This window comes from Onychostruthus taczanowskii, unplaced genomic scaffold (genome assembly GCF_017590055.1).
Source record: "Onychostruthus taczanowskii isolate IOZ18803 unplaced genomic scaffold, ASM1759005v1 scaffold50, whole genome shotgun sequence".
NCBI classification, from domain to species: Eukaryota; Metazoa; Chordata; class Aves; order Passeriformes; family Passeridae; genus Onychostruthus; species Onychostruthus taczanowskii.
In genome coordinates, this window is record NW_024502569.1 from 3,536,250 (window position 1) to 3,554,287 (window position 18,038).

Sequence of the window (18,038 nt, forward strand, 5' to 3'; positions counted from 1 at the left end):
TCCCAGTTCATGCACCAAAACCCATCCGGAGCAGCCCTGCACGCTGTCCCTCCCGTGCGGCAGCCGGCAGGAGCTCTGCAGAGGCGAGGCGCGCACACGCCTATAGGTGGCACTCGTGCTCCGACTCAGCGCACGGGCCGCGCAGCCCGCTCCTCACACAGGCACATCTCATTAAGAAGCCCATTAAAAGCATTAATTCCGCAAGGCACTTTCAATGAACATTTTCGATTTTATTGTCAACACACTCAAAAACAAACCTATGTTGAAAACAGTTATTTCTGAGAACAGTAAAATACAAAATATTTCATGTAGAAGTTTGTTAATGTAACACAAACAGAAGTGAGACACAGAAGACGCCAATGTGTATCATTTGTGCTCATGGTCACAGGTTTAAGAACTGTATCACTACAGAATTGCCACACAGGCCTGGAAAGTGAGCATTTGACAGTTTAAGCATCACCTCTGTATTTCTAGTATTACATATTTACTTGGAAACTTTCCAGCAGTAGACAGAAAAGATGAAAATTTTGTCTTCAGGGTTTGTTTTGAAAGCACCATGACAACAGACTGTTCCAACTACTTCCTTACAGAGGGAAATCTAAACACAGAAAATTATTGCAGTTACAGCTTTTTTGGGGTAATGTTTATTGTTATCTATGATAGGTTTGTGAATATACATTAACAAGCAAAAATCAGTATTTCCCGGCAGTCCCTCCTGGAAAGCAAAACCAGCATTGCGCAATTTAAATTTGTTCTTTCTGTATTGAAGAAAGCAATCTCTTATATTCTATACAAAATGCATATGCTTGGCCAGGCACTGACCAGCTTTCTCTTATTCTAAATTCTAACCCAAATAAGCAAAACTTCTTTATTGGTTAGCAGCAAAGAAGTTCTGCAAACTTCACACAATAAATAGAATTCTGCTTGATTTAAATTTATTCCCAAGAGTGACATGACTAAATGATTTGTATTAGACAGTGACACACATATCACACTCCATCACGAAGACCCTAGGCTTAGTCAGAAGGGGAGAAAGGAATAGAGCAAAGGGAATGTCTGTTCTAAAACAACTGAAAGTTTTAGGCTGTACTTTGCTTTTCTCTTAAAGGTCCCAAAGAAAAGTTTCTAAAGCTACCTCAAGGTTACTTCTCACACAGGCAACTTGGTTCAAAACTCAAGTTTGAACATCAACTCTTGAAAAACTGAGACACCCCCACTTTCCTATACTCAATGACATTCCTGACTTGTAACAACACGTACTTGTCGCTCTCCTCATCGCTTGCTTGATCGCTTTTCATGTTTATCCTTTGTGTGCTGGTTCCTGCTTTGGTGCCTTGGAGGAGAGTAGCTGACTCTCCTTCTGGATTGAAAGCTGGGTGTATACGGGTGAATTCTGCGTTTCTTTGGTTTTTCTTCTTTTCTGCTTTTGTTTGGTTCAGACTCCTTATCATCTTCCTTTTGCTCACGCTCTGGGTCTTGTTCTTTTTGAGATGGCAATGTGTTTTTGATGGTATTAATAAGAAATCTTTTATTTGTACCAGCAAGAGGACATTTCAACCTGTAAAGACATTTAAAAGTCATCAAAAGACAAGGTAAAAACATTCCAAAACAAGTCAGAGATATTAACTAAAGTGATTTTAAGACAAGTTTGTGATTTTGGCTTTCCTTGCATGCCACCTAGTGTAAACTCTCAGTACAGAAAAATAAGTTCCAGATCATTACCATTCTTTTGTCTTACTCTTTATGGGAAGGAAATTATTTTACTTCAACACTGTGAAAATTCACATTATTTTCTCAAGGTAGTGTGTGTAAGGGGAAGCAAAGGATGCCAATATATTTTAAGGTTGATGGTGCCTAACTTAGGTATTCAGAAATCAAACATTTAGTAACATACTCTAAGTCAAATCAGAATGTCTTACAGAGATTACAGAGATCTTCTAAAGTCAGCATTATCTAGTGAACTGTAATATTCAGAAAGTAAGATACACATGCATGAAAAACCCAAATAACTGTAGCATAAACATACACGAGACCAATTTAAACTTACACTTAGCAATCACCAAAGTGTTTTATTTCTTTTTCTAAAACAGTAAAGATACTTATCCAACTATTTTCTTTTTTTTTTTTTGTTACTTTCTCCGCTCACAGCTAAACACTTTTGCACATAATTTATCAGCTAGTTTTAGGATGTAAATTTCATTTATCTTGTTAGTATCAGCTGTACTCTACTTATTCCCAATTATCATTTCTTAAAGAATGGAATAAGAAAAAACAAGTTTAAGTATGTTCCTACAGAGAACAGAAATCACTCTGAAGACTTTGTTTATAGCTGGAGTCACTGCGGTGTTTGTCTTCACAGTTTTGAGACAAGTTACAGGATTCCTTTTAAAAAAATCAGAGCTGTTAGAGATCACAGCAACTTAGTGAATCAACTAAAGAGTCATGGAATCCTATCACCACAATGTTAAGATCATCTATTCTACTTGAATATTTTGTGTAGGTGTAGAAATGATAACCTAACTACTCAAAAACCTTTGACACCTCTAAACCATCAGAACAACAAGCAAACTACAACAAAGTTCACATGATTATTTAGCATACTTCATGAATTAACTGGACATGGAATTTACCATGGTGGTTTGCTTCAGGTCTGCCTACTAAGCATTCTTGATAATTGTTCTTGTTCTGCTAAATTGTTCCTCTTCTAAATCCTTCAAGAACTTAGGAGAGCAATTTGAGAAGCATACAGCCATACTGTTTTATTTCCACTAGGTATTTTGTATTCTCTGATATACTTCTACTGCATAGAATTTTAGAATTTTCTAAACTTTCTTCATATAAATCTACACCATTTTTCTCAAATCCTGGTTTTAAATAAATAAGATCTTTAATCTAGTATAACTCTTTTGTAAATTAGATAAATAAATGTTAGTAGAACAGGGTTTCTATTTGAAGCTATACCACCAATGAACATGGTGCTGAACATGTCATAGCACAGGTTACACTCAAGACATAACAGAAGCCAGCCAACATTAAAGTCCTTTGTATGTCTTATAAATGCATTAAACTATTGTACCTCAACATTTCCTGCCAAGGAGGTCAGCCTTCTCTAGGCTGCATCCAGGCAAAATCTATTTCACATTTGTTCTTCCTCTTGCTTTTTCTTAAGAGCTAATGCACTGATTTAAGCAGTAATATATAGTGCTAGAATGAGACAGTCAATTTGCCCTAAATAAATCCATCTGGCTGAAGCATTTATTTCTTTTTGACACTATGAGTGCTGCCTGAGCTGTACTAAGAATGAAAATTGATGAGAAATACTGGACTTGAGAGTCAGCTAAGAGATGCCATTAGTTTACCATCATACTGTGATTAAAGTGAGCCACCAGGCTTTCATGGAACAGCAGTAAGTCATGGCACTGAAAAAAACCATTAGTTCTTAGTTTTATTGACCTCGGACTTCAACACAGCAAATGCTGCCTTTAAATCTTAAAGCGAACAAGATGTATGGCGTGCGCTATATTACAGGCACACACAGAACACGTTTACATTTAGCCATGGTATACATGGAACTGTGAAGATTAAAGTGAACTGTATGAATCCACTAAAATCTTTGAGAGTATCTTTAATAGTGAGGAAATTGGCATCTCCGAAGACTGGCCTTGGGTTTGCTGTAGGGCCTGATCCTGCAGTGCTCAATTCACAAACAGGTTTGCCCTCAGGTGAGTTCTCAAGGGCTGGGAGGCATCTCAGCCTGGGCATGGTGGAACACAATACTGCTGTGACCAGCAAACAGTGCCACAGAACTGATTTGAGAAGCTTTGCTTTTAAACAAACACACCAACCAACCAGCAAAACCCAAACAAGTTAAAAGAACATTAGAGTTCTGAATTGAAATGTGCCCCAAGCAGGGTTGCAGGCGTGTGTGAGGCAAGGACACCGACTGCAGTTCTAGGTCCTTCCTGTCTACCAGACTCCAGTTCTGCAGCAGAATCTTCACCCATTGTAAGGTTCACTTTGCTTTGTGTGCTCCAAAAGCTACACCAAGCTATTCTCATTGACAGAATCTTGCCCCCCTCCACGAATAAATCTCACACCCCTCAAAATCTCTCCACTATGTAATAACCAAGACAGTGCAACACACTGCATGTTGACAATGATATTGCCTTTTGAGAAAAAAATTAAATCTGTCATTGTTAACATAGGTCAAATATTAACCCTATTTTTGACCCTTTAAGTCAAATCTGTGCAGTAACACAGAATTTCTAGCCAGTGCCTGTCATCCAGTGCAGCAGTGCAGTTCAGCACAAAAATGCACTACACAAGTTCTTAAGAGTAAAAACATGCTGACACCATTTAAGACACAAGAGCACAAATGCCACGTGCCAGTCTTTCTCTGCTGAGTAACTGGACACACCAAACACAATTGGCACAGTCAACCTTATCACACAGAGTAACGCCCATCTTTCCAAGAAAAAAAGTTCACTATGGATGAACTGACAAGTACATTTCCAAACTGCCATGGAAAATATAATATTTCAGTAGAAGAGTGACTGAAGGGGGATGTGAAACAGCTAGAGTTTTTTTTGCCAAACCAAGTAATCTATGTTGTTACCCTTTTATGGGGGACCTTACAAAGGAGCATGCCTCAGAGGACACTGAAAGCTTTGAAATATGGTCTTGGCAGCCAGGTACAGCTGGCAGGATTTTGTAGGATCATAGAATCATCTGGTTTGGAAGGGACCTTAAAGATTATCAAGTTCCAACCCCACAGACAATGACACCTTTCACCAGACTAGGTTGCTTAGAGTTCCATCCAACCTGGTCTTAAACACTCCCAGAGATGAGGCATCCAGAGCTTCTCTGGGCAATCTGTTCCAGTGACAGCTTGACTTAGGATGTGGCCTGATTACAAGATTTTAACATATTTACTTTTCAATCTCCATCTGTACCCTGTTTCTCCTCCTCTTCCTCATATTCAAATGAAAGCTCAGGGGAATCCATTGCAGTGTTCCCGCACACGACAGCCATTCAAAGACAAGATGCAACACAGCTCTTCACAGTTTCAGTATCCTCATCATCATCATTTTGTATTCTGCTGTACTTCTAACAGATTTGGTATTGAACAGAAAGCTATCTACAGGAATGAAAGCAATTTTAGGATTGCTTTACAAAAAACAGAGTTAAAAATAATGTAATGCTTCCAAATTTTTTAACTGTAATTTCATCTGAAGTTCAGCTCTTACAACGCAGAGCTGAACAAACTATCAAAAATATAATGTTTTCCAGTTCTTACTTTACATAAGCTTTTCAAAGAAGATGAGAAGCTACATTCTATTTAGCTTTAGTTCATGTTATCAGCATCTTTTAAGATCATTGGGAAAAAAGGCATCTAGAACTTTTTTCACACAGTACCTTTTGTGGCATTTTAACTGCCTTTCTTACTTAAAGCAGAACAACCACTTAAAATGTGACCTAACTTCACTGTTATAAAAGAAGCTCACGAATTATGTACATAGAACCAAGAGAAACACTTCAAAGAAACTGAATGTTTGGCTTTATTTTAGCTAAAAACAATGGAAACCCCCAAATATCCTATTTCATCTACGTCAAATAGCCTCTGATGAAACAAATTTATCTAACCATTTCAAATGTTCTTGGACTATTTGTCCAAAATTTCTCACCCTGGATCCAACTCTGTTAACTTCCAGACAAGTGCTCTACTGTCTTTTCTCATCTCAGAAGTTCCAGCATCACAGCATCATCACTAGGATTCAACCACCGATTCTGCTCCATTCTGATTAACATTTCCAGGATTAAGACACCTTCAGAAGAGGGTTCTTTCTTACCCTTCTCTCATACATTTCCTTATTTGTGATTAGCTGCACTAATGCTTGAGCCAGAAACATTAGCAGCAGGATCTACATCATGTGTTATCATAAGGATTCAGGAGACCCCCCCCAACAAGAATCACCATGGCCACAGAGTACATACAAAAGGAACACTGTAGGAACTAGAAATACTGCATTGCTGAATGAAATCTACAAATAAGAATATCCAGCATTTCTTGGATTCATTTATCATGGACCTACATACTGCCTATCTGAGCAGTCCTAAGAGTATGGAGGCCAGTGAGCTGAGATTCTTAACCAACTAAGAGATTGTACAGCCCTCTGGCAATACTGACAGCTTCTCCATATCCAGAGAGCCTCAGATCATTTCCCTTCCTGAACTTGGCCAATATCACTGCCAACCTCCCTGCTGGTTACTTGTCCCAAACAGGGACAAGCCTTTCTTCCACTAGCCTCTAAGGTTGCAGCACCTGCCCATGTCATCCACACTAAAACTGTAAGGCAATGTAAAACCAGCAAAACATTCCCAAACTAGAAGAAATACTAACAATACTGTCCTGTATTTCAAGGCTCAGTCTTTGTATGAGAGACTGGGCTGCAAGTTGATTGCTTTGTACATTTTTTTTTTTTTTTTGGTACCTGTCAAGTAAGCTGGCTTGGATACTTGTATTTGAGGCTCCAGCAACCATCATCTATCTCAAATTATGAGAAAGCAAAAGATTAGGCAGGTGTGCTTGGGGAACTTTTTCCAAAGAGTGTACTTGAGCTATGGAGAACTAATCACTCTGGACAGTAACAGAGCAACGGCTTGAACCTGAGAGCAGTCCCAAAACAGTGTTAAGAGGCTTGCTGGCTAAGGTTTTGCTGCCATCAATATTCACCAGGAGACACTACTTCTTTGTAATGGTATGCACAATATAGTCATCCCACCCAGGAATGCCACTTCTCCATATACATCATATACATCCCTTTGACCAACTTCTGTCAAATGCCACTGACTCCAGAAATGTATTTCCCAGTATTCAACAGCTGCTGGAGAGCAACATAAACTGGAATCAGTGAAGTATGAGCAGTAGTAGCCTCTGCTTCTCCTTACCCAAAAACAGATGGCAGAACAAATCTTTTCTTCATAGGTTGAGCTGCTTCAACTTTCCAGTGCCAATGCAGGACTGATGGCCTTACACTAGATGTCTCCAGGGTGTGTGCATCTCTTCTCCAGGACTCCTCTGACAAAGGGCTGAGGAATCCCAGAAGTCCTCATGAAACACACCTGTAAGCATTTTGAGTTTGGCAAGGAAGGAAGGTTTTGTGTTTTACCTGTTAGCACTGTGCTTTTAGACAAGTTGGTGATTACCTTGTCTTTGCTTCTATCAGCTATGATTTCCTCTATCTACTAATACACATTTTCATGAACTAACTTTTCTGCTCATTTCATTTGCTATCCACAGAGCTCTGAGCAGAAATTACTTTCTTCTCAGTAGTTCATACCTTGCAAGGTTACATGTCAGTCCTGGGTGTAGTCTCTGAAGCCCTTCAGGATCAGTAACACTTGACAGCATTTTGCTGGAGTGTGATACTCAACTGAGCATAGTTAAATCTTCTTCCAAATATCTTACCCATTGTATCTCCCATGTGTTTATGCAATACCTAGCTGTTGGGCCAGTTCAGAAGCACATGAACTGCATAACAGGGCATAAAAAATATTGAAGAGGTGACAGCACTGGCAGCTTCTGTTCTGTCTGTTGTACCTGCAGAACTGGACAGCAAAGACTTATTGGGAGTTTGCCTTTGGGGGTCTCTATACTTTCCTTACAGCCACACATGCCAGCCATACACTAGCTTATGCCAAACCCTACAGCAGTAGATTTGTCACAAAAGGGATTGCTACCAGCCTCTCTAAGGATAAATTCAGTGAGGTAAAAATCCCTGGAGATGCATCACATACACAGAAATAATCTCTCAAGAACATGATATCCAGAGCTGCAGAAGAAGTATCTTGAAGAAGGTACTACTGAGCATATTCAGAAACAAAGATATTCAGCAAATCACTTCCTGGTACTGGGTATGGGCCCCTGATGGATACAGGGCACTGCAGGGATGGATCCTTTGTTTGACCCAGTACAGCTGTTCACATGTACCTCTGCAGTCAGAAGTACTTCAACAGCCTTGGTTCAGGATATCACCATGCCAATCCCTATGTCAACAGTCTTCCTGTGCCTGAAGCTGTCTTGACAGTCCTTTCCTCCTACAACTTTAACAGTACCCTGACCTAGCCAGAACAACAGGCCATCCTTGCCTATCTCATTCCCTGGCAGGCCTCGGGAATCAGGTTTTACCAAACTGCATTCTGAGCTGATCATCACAGCCAGCTGAACAGGACCACTATCCCCTTACAAACAAGGAGTAAGAAGGAGCCACATTCAGGAGCAGATGCCCATACACTCTCCTGGCAGGTATTCCAGACAGCACAAGTGGCAGCAAAATTGTACAGGGGCACCTAATTATCTCCCTGCAGAAATCTTTAGTTCCCATATCTGGAATCAACTTGCAAATTCACAGTAACTGGATGCATACATCACTTCATGGTGCTAATTATGTGCTCTGGGTTACCTGGCCACAAGGCTAGGCTGACAGGATCAAAGCACAGTGGATCAGTACAGCCACAGCCACTCTGGGGGATTACACCAATTCAGCTATTTTAACAGAAAGGGTATGAACTGCATTCCTAGAAGAAATACAGAGTAAAATACACAGAAAATCCCAAACCTGTTTGAAAACATAAAAGAGTAACTTTTTTTTTTCCAGCAAGATATTTTAATCTCTTCAGAGCTATTAAAACAAACAGACAACTGAGCTGAGAACTTAATGAACAGTGCAGGCTTATCTCAGTACTGTTGATGGAGGAAGACAAACCTTATCTACAAGTGCATTCAGAGCAATCAACTGGTGCACTAGTTGTATGAACATCCCTAGATCCCATGGCTTCTTATTAAAGTCATATACATTACTTTATGATGAATGACCCTCCTCAGCATGTTATTACTTCTCTAATTATAATTACATGCATTACATGCCATGTCAATCTAGCTGTAAAATCTGGAATACTGCATTGAAGAATTAATGCTGTATTTAATTTAAAATTTAAATACTGTGATTTTTTTTCCCAGTTACTATACAAATTAGGCCCTGGGTATTAGGTTTTTTTAGTATTAAAAAGTAACCCTCTTCCAAAACTGGATTATACTTTTGAGTTCACTGAGTTCATTTTTGGCTACAATTTACATATGAATTGTCTAATAAAGGATAGTTTGCTGTTTTATTAATATAAGGCTTTAGCTTTCTTTGTCAGGTTATGAATTTTTTTCACTTAAAAGAGAGTCTAACCCAGTAACGTGAGCCAGTATGTAAGTACACGCACAAAGACTCACGAGATTCCAACCCAAACTTTGCACTTCCATCTATTATAAGAACATAGTCTCAACTTTCCATTTGGTTTGTCTTCAACAAAGCAATTTCATGAAGACAGAATTTACCTGAACTTCTTTCTTATTTAGACTGGAATTTTTGCCCAAATATGTGAAGACAAATTATTTAAACACGAAACACATAAAAAAGCAGAGACTTCTGTTACACATTAAAGACAAGATTTATCTTGGCATCAGAATTAATTTTCTCCTCAACAACTTACCAACCCATAGCTCCCATTGTTTCAGCTCTGGTTCTCCCACGTTTTGCCTCTTTAAGTAACTCTTCCACAGCCTTCCTAAGTAAGAGAAAAAGGACAACGTCACCACTTGTGGAACACAAGAACTTGCCACTTTATGCACTTAAGCAAATAAAACAGATAGCTTTATTCACAGTAGTAATTAAGCAATAAAGAAGCTACAAAAATCACCTTGATTTTTAAGATAACTCAAATTCCTATGGACCAAGATTACAAGAAACATTCTGAAATATTAAAACCGACTAAAGCTGTTGCAAATACAAAAATGGGAACAGTTTCCTGGGGCACTTCAAATCCTTTTTAAGCATACTTTTGCCTGTGAGGACAAGCTGGGTATCCCATCACATCACAGGCACTCATGGAAAAGGAGTATCTCTCTCCCAGGTAAGCCATCATCTGTCAGAGATGCCAAGATCAGCACCAGCAACCTCACCAGCTACTGCTGCCTTCCCAGGTAAGAGAAGTGATGGATGTGGGATCCTTCTGGCTACTTGCAAGAACACCAAAAAAAGGGTGCAAAACACAGGCCATAGCACTGGAACATAAGATGTTGCAGGCACAGAGTCTTCATGAAATTACAGCAAAATTTGTTTTTTCTCCAGACCCAAAATTTGCTATCTGAGCTAAGTTACAGCGATCATGGTAGGAACACAAGGCTTTAACAGAAGCTTGCCCTGAGCCTTCAAACAGCAATGTCAGACAAAGGTGAGAAAAAAGGGGAAGAAAGTGTCTGACTTTTAACTACCAGTTACCAAACTTGGTGATTCTCCTTTTAAAAAACCTGACTGAAAGATTAAAAGCCTGTCATTATTATTGTACTATAAAAGCTGTAACAATTTATAATTGAAATAAGAAACCAAATAATCTGAGCTACAAAGCACTAATAAAGCACACACATGGGTATTTTAAACAGCTATGATTCAGTTTTAGGGAAAACATCATAATAAATTAATATGGTGAGACCAATTCTATTAACTTAGGTAGGAATTACATGCCTTTAACTATAAGAGACTTTTTGTTATATTAAAGCTCAGACTGACTTGGCATCCACCTTAGCAGCCTTCTAGTTCCACACCTTCATTATCAACCACTGTTTCCTAATACTGTTCTTTCAACATCGCCCTTATTCACTGCAGCTTTATAAAGCCCTTTCAGCTTGCACAGACAAATGAAACGCAATGCCCAGATCCTCTCTGAAATAATGTTTCCATTCACTGAACTTATATCTTCTGCACAAGTAAGCCAAAAGCTACGTAAACAAGTTTTTAAAATTTGCTTTTAGAGGCCTCGTGGGACTCCACATTCCTCGCTCTCTGCGTTTTTACAGCTTGGTTACAATACAAACAGTTCCATGGCTGCCAGCTTCAATTTTAAAGGCAGCAGCATGGGCAAAGGGAATGCAGCATGTAACTTTCACGTGAGAACCAACCAAACACTGAGGGACTGATAGGAGGGAAAATTAGGGACAGGGGCACATTTAAGAACTCTGTCATCATTCTGACATCTTTTATAGCAATCACCACTTAAAACTTGCTGTGGCAATTATTTTTGGGCAATCTAGTTGCAGAATTACAGTAACATGAAGGTACAAGCAGTGATATTTTTATCTTCAAGAGTATGGTACAAGACCTATTTACATTTCTTAGGGATTAGAGTTTTTCCTCTCTCTGTATTCCAAGGTTATAGGCAAAGCTCCTATTGCATATATCTTAATAACCAGTATCATAAATGCATGTGTCAAAATAATATAATAATTCCTAGTCAGGCAAAAAGAGAAATATTTTCTATTCCTTACTCAGGGGAAGAGCTTCATAATTTTTTTCCAAAAGGTCAAATGGATAGACTGAAAAAATGAATAATTGGTAATAAAGAACTATATCTGATAGTTACAGGCAATGAAAACACCATGTTATTACAGAGACCACCCATGGTTTGTGATTACAGATGACTGTCAGGAGAAAATGTATGATGCTGGATCTGACAGCCGAGAGGCCAGGCAGCCACAGCTCCATGTCCAGGTCCAACCAGAAAGGCTGAAAACCAGCTCCCAAGAGGCAGATGCACACACCAGGCACTTACACTGCTGGCCACAACCATCACAGACAGACACACAGTGTGCTCAGACCTACTGCTTCATCCTGCTCTTCTCTCCAGCCGAATGTGGGAAGCCCCCAAAACTTCAGCCCAACTGCACTGCCAGTACAGACCATCACGCAGGGCTGATTGGGACACCCTGATCCCCAACATCCAGCCCCACTTCAGTCTTGCCTGTAGAGACACACCAGCACACATACACTTTTCACCCCTAACCCTACACTTCTTCAGCAGCTGGCCAGGACTCCCTGGTGGCCTCATCAGCTAGCTCCTCCTGGCTCTTGGAGATACAAGCTCATGCTCCAGCTCTCTCCTTACTCACCCACTTAGCAGATATTCCAGCTTGATCTTCACCAACAGCCACACAGTCCCTCATACACCATATTGCTCCAGTACTACAGCACAGATAGACACATGGTCCCCAATCCCATTTCAGGGGCTAACATTTGGTTTTACTCACTCCATGAAATGTCCCCAGTTGCCAGCACCCAGGCCTCCAGCCCAGGGCCCAAGCCCAGCTGCTGGCATGCAAACCTTCACATGTTCCAGTAGCTGGCACCACAGACACAAGGTCCCTCCAATCCACAGTTTGACTGTAGCTGCTAGCACTAGGATGTACATCCTCTCCCCTCCAACAAAGTCCTTCACCCAAGACAGTTAGAAAGGAACTGAACAGGAAGACAGGACAGACTGTGATGATTAGGCGCAGGGCACGGCCAGACAAGAGTAACAACCAGCAGCCTATACACAAACGACCAGACCTTTTTATTCCCTTGCTCCTTTATTTTCCCATTCTCAGTTCTCCCCACATCACTAGAACTTCCTGCTTTCCCTGTCTTTGGTTTCTTCCCTATACATCCCATAATAAGCCACAAGTGAAGCAACGCAGACCAGTGACCAAGGTGACTACCAAGCCACAGCCGAAATGCAGAGCGTGGATTTCTTTCCTTACCTCACAAGCAAGGCTGTGCAGCAGGGACACACAGGGACACAGGCTCCCTTAGGCTCAGTTCATCTGAGTGGCCAGGGGAGCCCACTGCTCGCCCCAGTTTATCAAAGGGCCTTGCACACACGCAGTTCATCACCTTGCTGTACTTTCTATCATCTCTGGGCTTTCGATCGCTCTCTCTCTCAGCAGGAGGCTCAAGCCTGTCTGTGAAAATGCCTGATAAGTCTCTGATAACGTTTATGTTATCTCTACAGCTCTGTCGAACCAGACAGAGTATAATCAGCAGTAGGCATAATATATGAAGTCTTCCCACACTGATATTCTTAGTATTCCCAGCTGCAACATCACCTGATCAAAACTACTGCCCTCTTGGCAAATCTTCCATTTTTTTACCCTTTCCTCGCAACATGCCATACGTGATCACAAAATGCTTTTCTTCTGCATCCCATAACCCCTCCCACAACTCTATGCAGCAATGCCCTTAAATCCCATAGATGCTCCAGGACTGACTCCTCGTGACAGGCATCACGCCTGGAGGCCCAGGCTGTCTCTTGGGATGACCCCTGGAGTGGGAGGCGGGGCCCAAGGAAGACATGCACTTCTCTCTGACCTTACTGTGAATTCCCACCTGCTGTATGTGTCCCCATCCTCCTCTGGGCTCATCAAGATGGAGCTCTGATGGGCTGGCAATTCTTGGCACAGGCCTGGGAGAAGCCAGAACTGGGTGATGTTTGGTTTCCCCCCATCCATCACGGTCTGTCTGTAGTCCTAACTGGGAGTTTTTGGCACATAACCTAAAAAACTCTGCCATGTCCACCCACGCCATTATCTCATTAATGATCCTGACGAGAGCTCTAATGAAAATATATCTACTGGAATTGCTTCACAGCACACAGTCAGCTACAGAAGGGCACAGACCTGGAGTAGGAGGGTGGCGTTCATATCCAACATCTCGCAGTCAGAGAAGGGACATCTTTAACAAACACATCTCATGAAAGCACTAATAACACTTTGCAGTCTATTGCAGTACTATTAAAGCTCAAAGACCAGTTTCTCCTCTACTGCAACTGGCAAAAATCACACTTAAGCCTACTTCCTGAGGCACTCCAGGTCCTGACAGCAAGCTGCAAGCTCAGGAAAAACAATTAGCAATTTTTAAAATCAATTTTCTCAAAGCAGTTTTATGCTAAATATACAACTTATTTTTAACTGTGCATGGGACTAGAAATAGAAGTGAATGTTGGTATTCTAATTACAGCTGAATAATGGATATCAAGACCTTCAGTCAAACAAGTGACTGAAGACACTGACAGTGTTATTTAAAATTAAATCTCATGAGCTGGTCCTATCTGCTCACCCTTACTAAGAAAACTGATAAAAATGAAAATCAGGAATAAAACCTAGGACACAGCTACAAGAGGAAGAATGAAAAGAAGCACACTATGCCACAAGCTTTCTGACATTTGCTCAAAGTCAAAGACATCCCACACTGGGCATGTGAATGCTGTCATACTTTGCTGATCAGGTTTTGTACTTATTTAAGTATTCTACTTGCCAAGTCTTGTGAGTGCTATTTGCAGCACATTTCTGTGCCGATATTCTCACCAGCCTGAGTAGTGATCGTAGCACTCCATTTCAAACACCAATCTTATCTTGCAGTCCACTTTTATTTTTTTTTTCACCAGGATTAAGGAATACTGAATTCTGACACTTGACTTTAACTATTAAAATCAATAGTAAGAACCATTAATTTTCTCCAAAGCACAAAGCTTCCTTGCTAAAAAGTGTAGTTGGGCTGCTTGTGCAGCAAAAATATTAGATTATTGATTCTCAACTCAACTACAGGCCTCTTGTTACAGAATTATAGCATTCTTTGTGATTCAGAGCAGCATCTCCTTAAGAAACAATCCCAAGTAAATGATGCTCTAAATAAGCTTGGCAGGTACTTCTAATAAAGTACGATATTCAAGGTTGTGAAATATTTGTAGGTATTGAAAGATAGAATGGATTATGGAAGGATATGGACACAGCATAACAAAGACACTTCCTCTGTATTTGAAGACAAACGATGCATCTTCTGTGCTTCAAACACACAGAACCACAATAACAATATTTTAGGAAGCAGAGGGGGAAGAAATACTTAATTTTTTACACAGGAATGAAAATTGTGACCTCCATAATATCTCAGTGTATATTTAGCTGAAATATACTAGGAAAAGCACCTATAGGTGCTTGCAGAGAAAACAAACTGAACAGCTCCTGCTAGCTGACTCACAACTTTTTCCACCTCCTTCTTGGCTTATAGCTTCAAATACCATTAATCATATGTTAACATAATTTGAAATTTTCTTAAGAATTACATGGAACCTCAAGCCTCAGCGTCTTCACTGATGTACCAGCAAGTTCACAGGGGAAATTCTCAGTTCATACTTCCACCAAGGTTATTGGGTAAGATGGAGCAGAAGAAGTAGTTCAGCGGAATGTAGCAAATATTACTGTTTTACACATCTGTGGTATTTACAGCTTTTAGAGTTTTAAAATCCACAGAATGCAACAGTCACATGGGAAGTCAGTATTCAGCTTCTAGGAAAACTTCACTTGATATTAAAGTGAGGAAAACATGAAAAGCAAGATCAAGTGAGAGTCAGACATGGTAAAATTGAAAAATAATATCAGGAAATGTGGCAGTAAGGATAAAATAAAACAAGCTAGATTAAGAGACTTCTCCCTAGATAATAACAAAAATATAGGGCGACTGACTTAACAGATCACTTTTTGGAATACTGGAACACAAAATTCATTTCTGACCTGAAAAGTGCACAAAAATACTACACTTCTTTTTCCCTCACAGTAAATTAAATAAAAACCACACATATAAAAACCTTAAGTTTTTATTTAAGACCTGTGCATTGCAAGACAAGACTGAATTCAGGGACAGACTACTCAAAATATTCCACATAAACCCATGTTTAAATGCTAAAAATCCACCTAAAGTAGTTAACACTGTGGCTACAGAACAGAAATGCTATTATTTGTATGTTAAACCCATAATATAAAACCCTTAAAAGTTATATAAAAACTACCATTGCTACACTATTCACAGGAGAATATGATCAGTAAGTTATTGAATATGAAACTAAGGCATAATGTCTGTAACCCAAAGGATAAAGAAAGGTCTGTGTTAGACTGGAAGGGCTCTGTACAGGAAGCATTATTTAGAGCAAGCAATGCCAAAGCACACCCTCTAAATGCACAGAGCACAAGCTGAATTCAGGCTGTTACTGCCAAATTGAGCTGGTATGAAAACTTAAGGTATGAAAAAGTAACTAATGATAGGTGGATCCAGGACAGGGAGAGCTAACTGTTGAGTGCACTACACCGTAGCTGTAATGTGTTTGGGGCCGACTAAACACCCTAAGGTGCACAGTGACATGGATTGGTGGCACCAAACAGCTAAACCCTACCATGTCACTTTGATAAGTGACACTGAGCTTCATCCTCACTATCCACCACGCTGCCACAGAACAGGAGTAGCAAATCCCAACTCGGACTGAACCTTCAAGGAAGGGTAAAACTTTGAATGTAGTTCCTGGGATGAAGAGCATCAGTCAGGAGGTGACAGTGGAGCAGTCGGCTACAGCTGGTGAGGTCAGCTGTACCCTGAACTGCCCAGAGAACCCCAGGTCCCCAGCATGGCAACAGCAACCAGAAGTCAGCATGGAAGAACAGTGGCATAGTTTCAACTTGCCATGAATGAAAAAGGTTTAAGTTTGGAATGGCACTAGTAAAAATAACATTCATGCATGCACAGAAAGAAGCTTTAATTATTAAACTGATGATCTGAGAGCAGAAGCAGCTCAGCAAGAATTAAAAGCCTCTTAGAAAGCATTAAGCTCTCTAGCCCTTCCACTGTCTCAGTACTATTGCTTTTGGCACATTTCAAATACCTGCCAAATATAAACAGAAAAAAGTTATTTTCAGCAAGCATTCCCAGATATAGTTTCTTAAAAGCTAAAGGAGAGAACCATGAGGAAAACAGTTCAGAAAGCTTCTGGTCATCACTTCACTGTAATTACTGTTTTAAACAGCCATAAGGAAAGTGAACGACCCAGAAATAAACTTGCAAAAAAAAAAAATTCCAATCATAAATCATTTTGCAAAACATTTGTGACATAAACACCAAAAGTCTATTCCTAAAAAGAAAGCAAGAGAGGCCTACTTTGAGTATCCAAATATAGAAATCAATGTTTTATTCCTCAGTGTTTGCTTGGGAGCACTGCAACTCAAAACGTGCAGCAAGACGAATCCACTGATCCCAACGAAATGCCAAGTAGAAATTGACTTTATTTTTTGACGAAATAACTGCCAAGCATTTTGTATTTTTTTGATACAAGAATACAATTCTAACAACTGGTCAACGGGCAACTATCCAGCACTGAAAATTGAAATTCCTAACAACATAAGGTGTTTTGGGAATTTTTAAACTTATTTTACCAAGTACACAACTGACCAAATTGTAACTAATGAGGAGTGAACCATCCAAGACCTTCCAATCTTGTTTCTAAGCGACATCAGCACGCAGCCGAAGTTCTGTGCGGAAGACAGGGCAGAAGCAGCCCCAGGCCGCGCTGCCCTCGGGCTGTCCTGACCGCACACCCACCGGAGGGTCTGTCTGGGCACAGCGGGCAGAGCCCGGCGGAGCTCGGGGCCCGTTTTGCGGCGCGGAGCGATCGGGCCGGGAGGAGCCGCCATCGGCCCCAGCCCAGCGCTGCCCGGGCCTGGCGGCGCGGGAGGCGCTGCCGGGCCCTGAGCGGCGCAGCAGCCCCGCAGAGGCCGCTGGCTCTCGGGACCGCTGCCCCCGCTGTCGCTTGTCCCTCACCTCTCCAGCTCCGGGTCCTCCTCCATGGCTCCCCCACCGTCCCCCGCTGCGGCTCCTCAGGGGCAGGCCGGCGCCATCATCCGCTCCCGGCCGGGCGGGGCGGGGCAGCGGGGCGGGCGTAGGGGCCGGCGAGGACCCCGGAGGGAGGAGCCGGGGCGGTGCGAGCCGGGCCCCGCCACACCCCGCCGGGCACCTGCAGCACCGGTGGTCGCGCCCCCGCCAAAAAGAGAGCGGGGGCGGTAGGATCCTTAGCGGGCAGGAGCCCCGTGCACCTCCGACAGGGCGGGGGAAGCAGGCGCGGGACGGTGACTGAGTGTGAGGAGGGCGGGAACGCCGCTGGGTGCTCTTAGTCACGGAGCCGCCCGAGGTTTGCTCCTCGGGCACGGCCGCAGGGCTCGGGCAGGCGGGGACAGGTCCGCGGGCAGCCCTGGGCGAGCAGCGCCCCACCCGGCCCCTCCTCCGCGCCAGCCCCGCCCGCGCTCCCCACCGCTCCGGGCTCCGCACAGCCGATCAGGCGAGCGGCGGGGACACCCCGGCCCG

At 41.8% G+C, this 18,038-nt stretch overlaps 1 protein-coding gene across 2 annotated transcripts; it reads right to left on the minus strand.

Annotated features, from left to right (window-relative positions):
- Positions 1–209: 209 nt before the first annotated feature.
- POLR1D (RNA polymerase I and III subunit D) lies at positions 210–17,653 on the minus strand. Of its 2 annotated transcripts, none has more exons than XM_041416044.1 (3): positions 17,499–17,653; positions 9,541–9,615; positions 210–1,558 (listed from the first exon to the last, which is right to left on the minus strand). In XM_041416044.1, exons 1-3 carry the CDS (start codon positions 17,522–17,524, stop codon positions 1,273–1,275), a joined length of 387 nt encoding a protein of 128 aa, XP_041271978.1. In that variant the 5' UTR covers positions 17,525–17,653; the 3' UTR covers positions 210–1,272. The 2 variants fall into 2 exon arrangements, with proteins under 2 accessions (XP_041271978.1, XP_041271980.1); XM_041416046.1 differs by lacking the exon at positions 17,499–17,653 and adding an exon at positions 12,623–12,778.
- Between the last annotated feature and the right edge of the window lie 385 nt (positions 17,654–18,038).

Bases quoted from the DNA above. Each gene is read 5' to 3' on its own strand.
- POLR1D (XM_041416044.1), bottom strand. From the start codon at position 17,524: ATGGAGGAGGACCCGGAGCTGGAGAG. The intron at 9,616-17,498 runs GTGAGGGACAAG...TCTCTTACTTAG, and splicing joins GAGGACCCGGAGCTGGAGAG to GAAGGCTGTGGAAGAGTTAC. The intron at 1,559-9,540 runs GTAAGTTGTTGA...ATGTCTTTACAG, and splicing joins ACAATGGGAGCTATGGGTTG to GTTGAAATGTCCTCTTGCTG.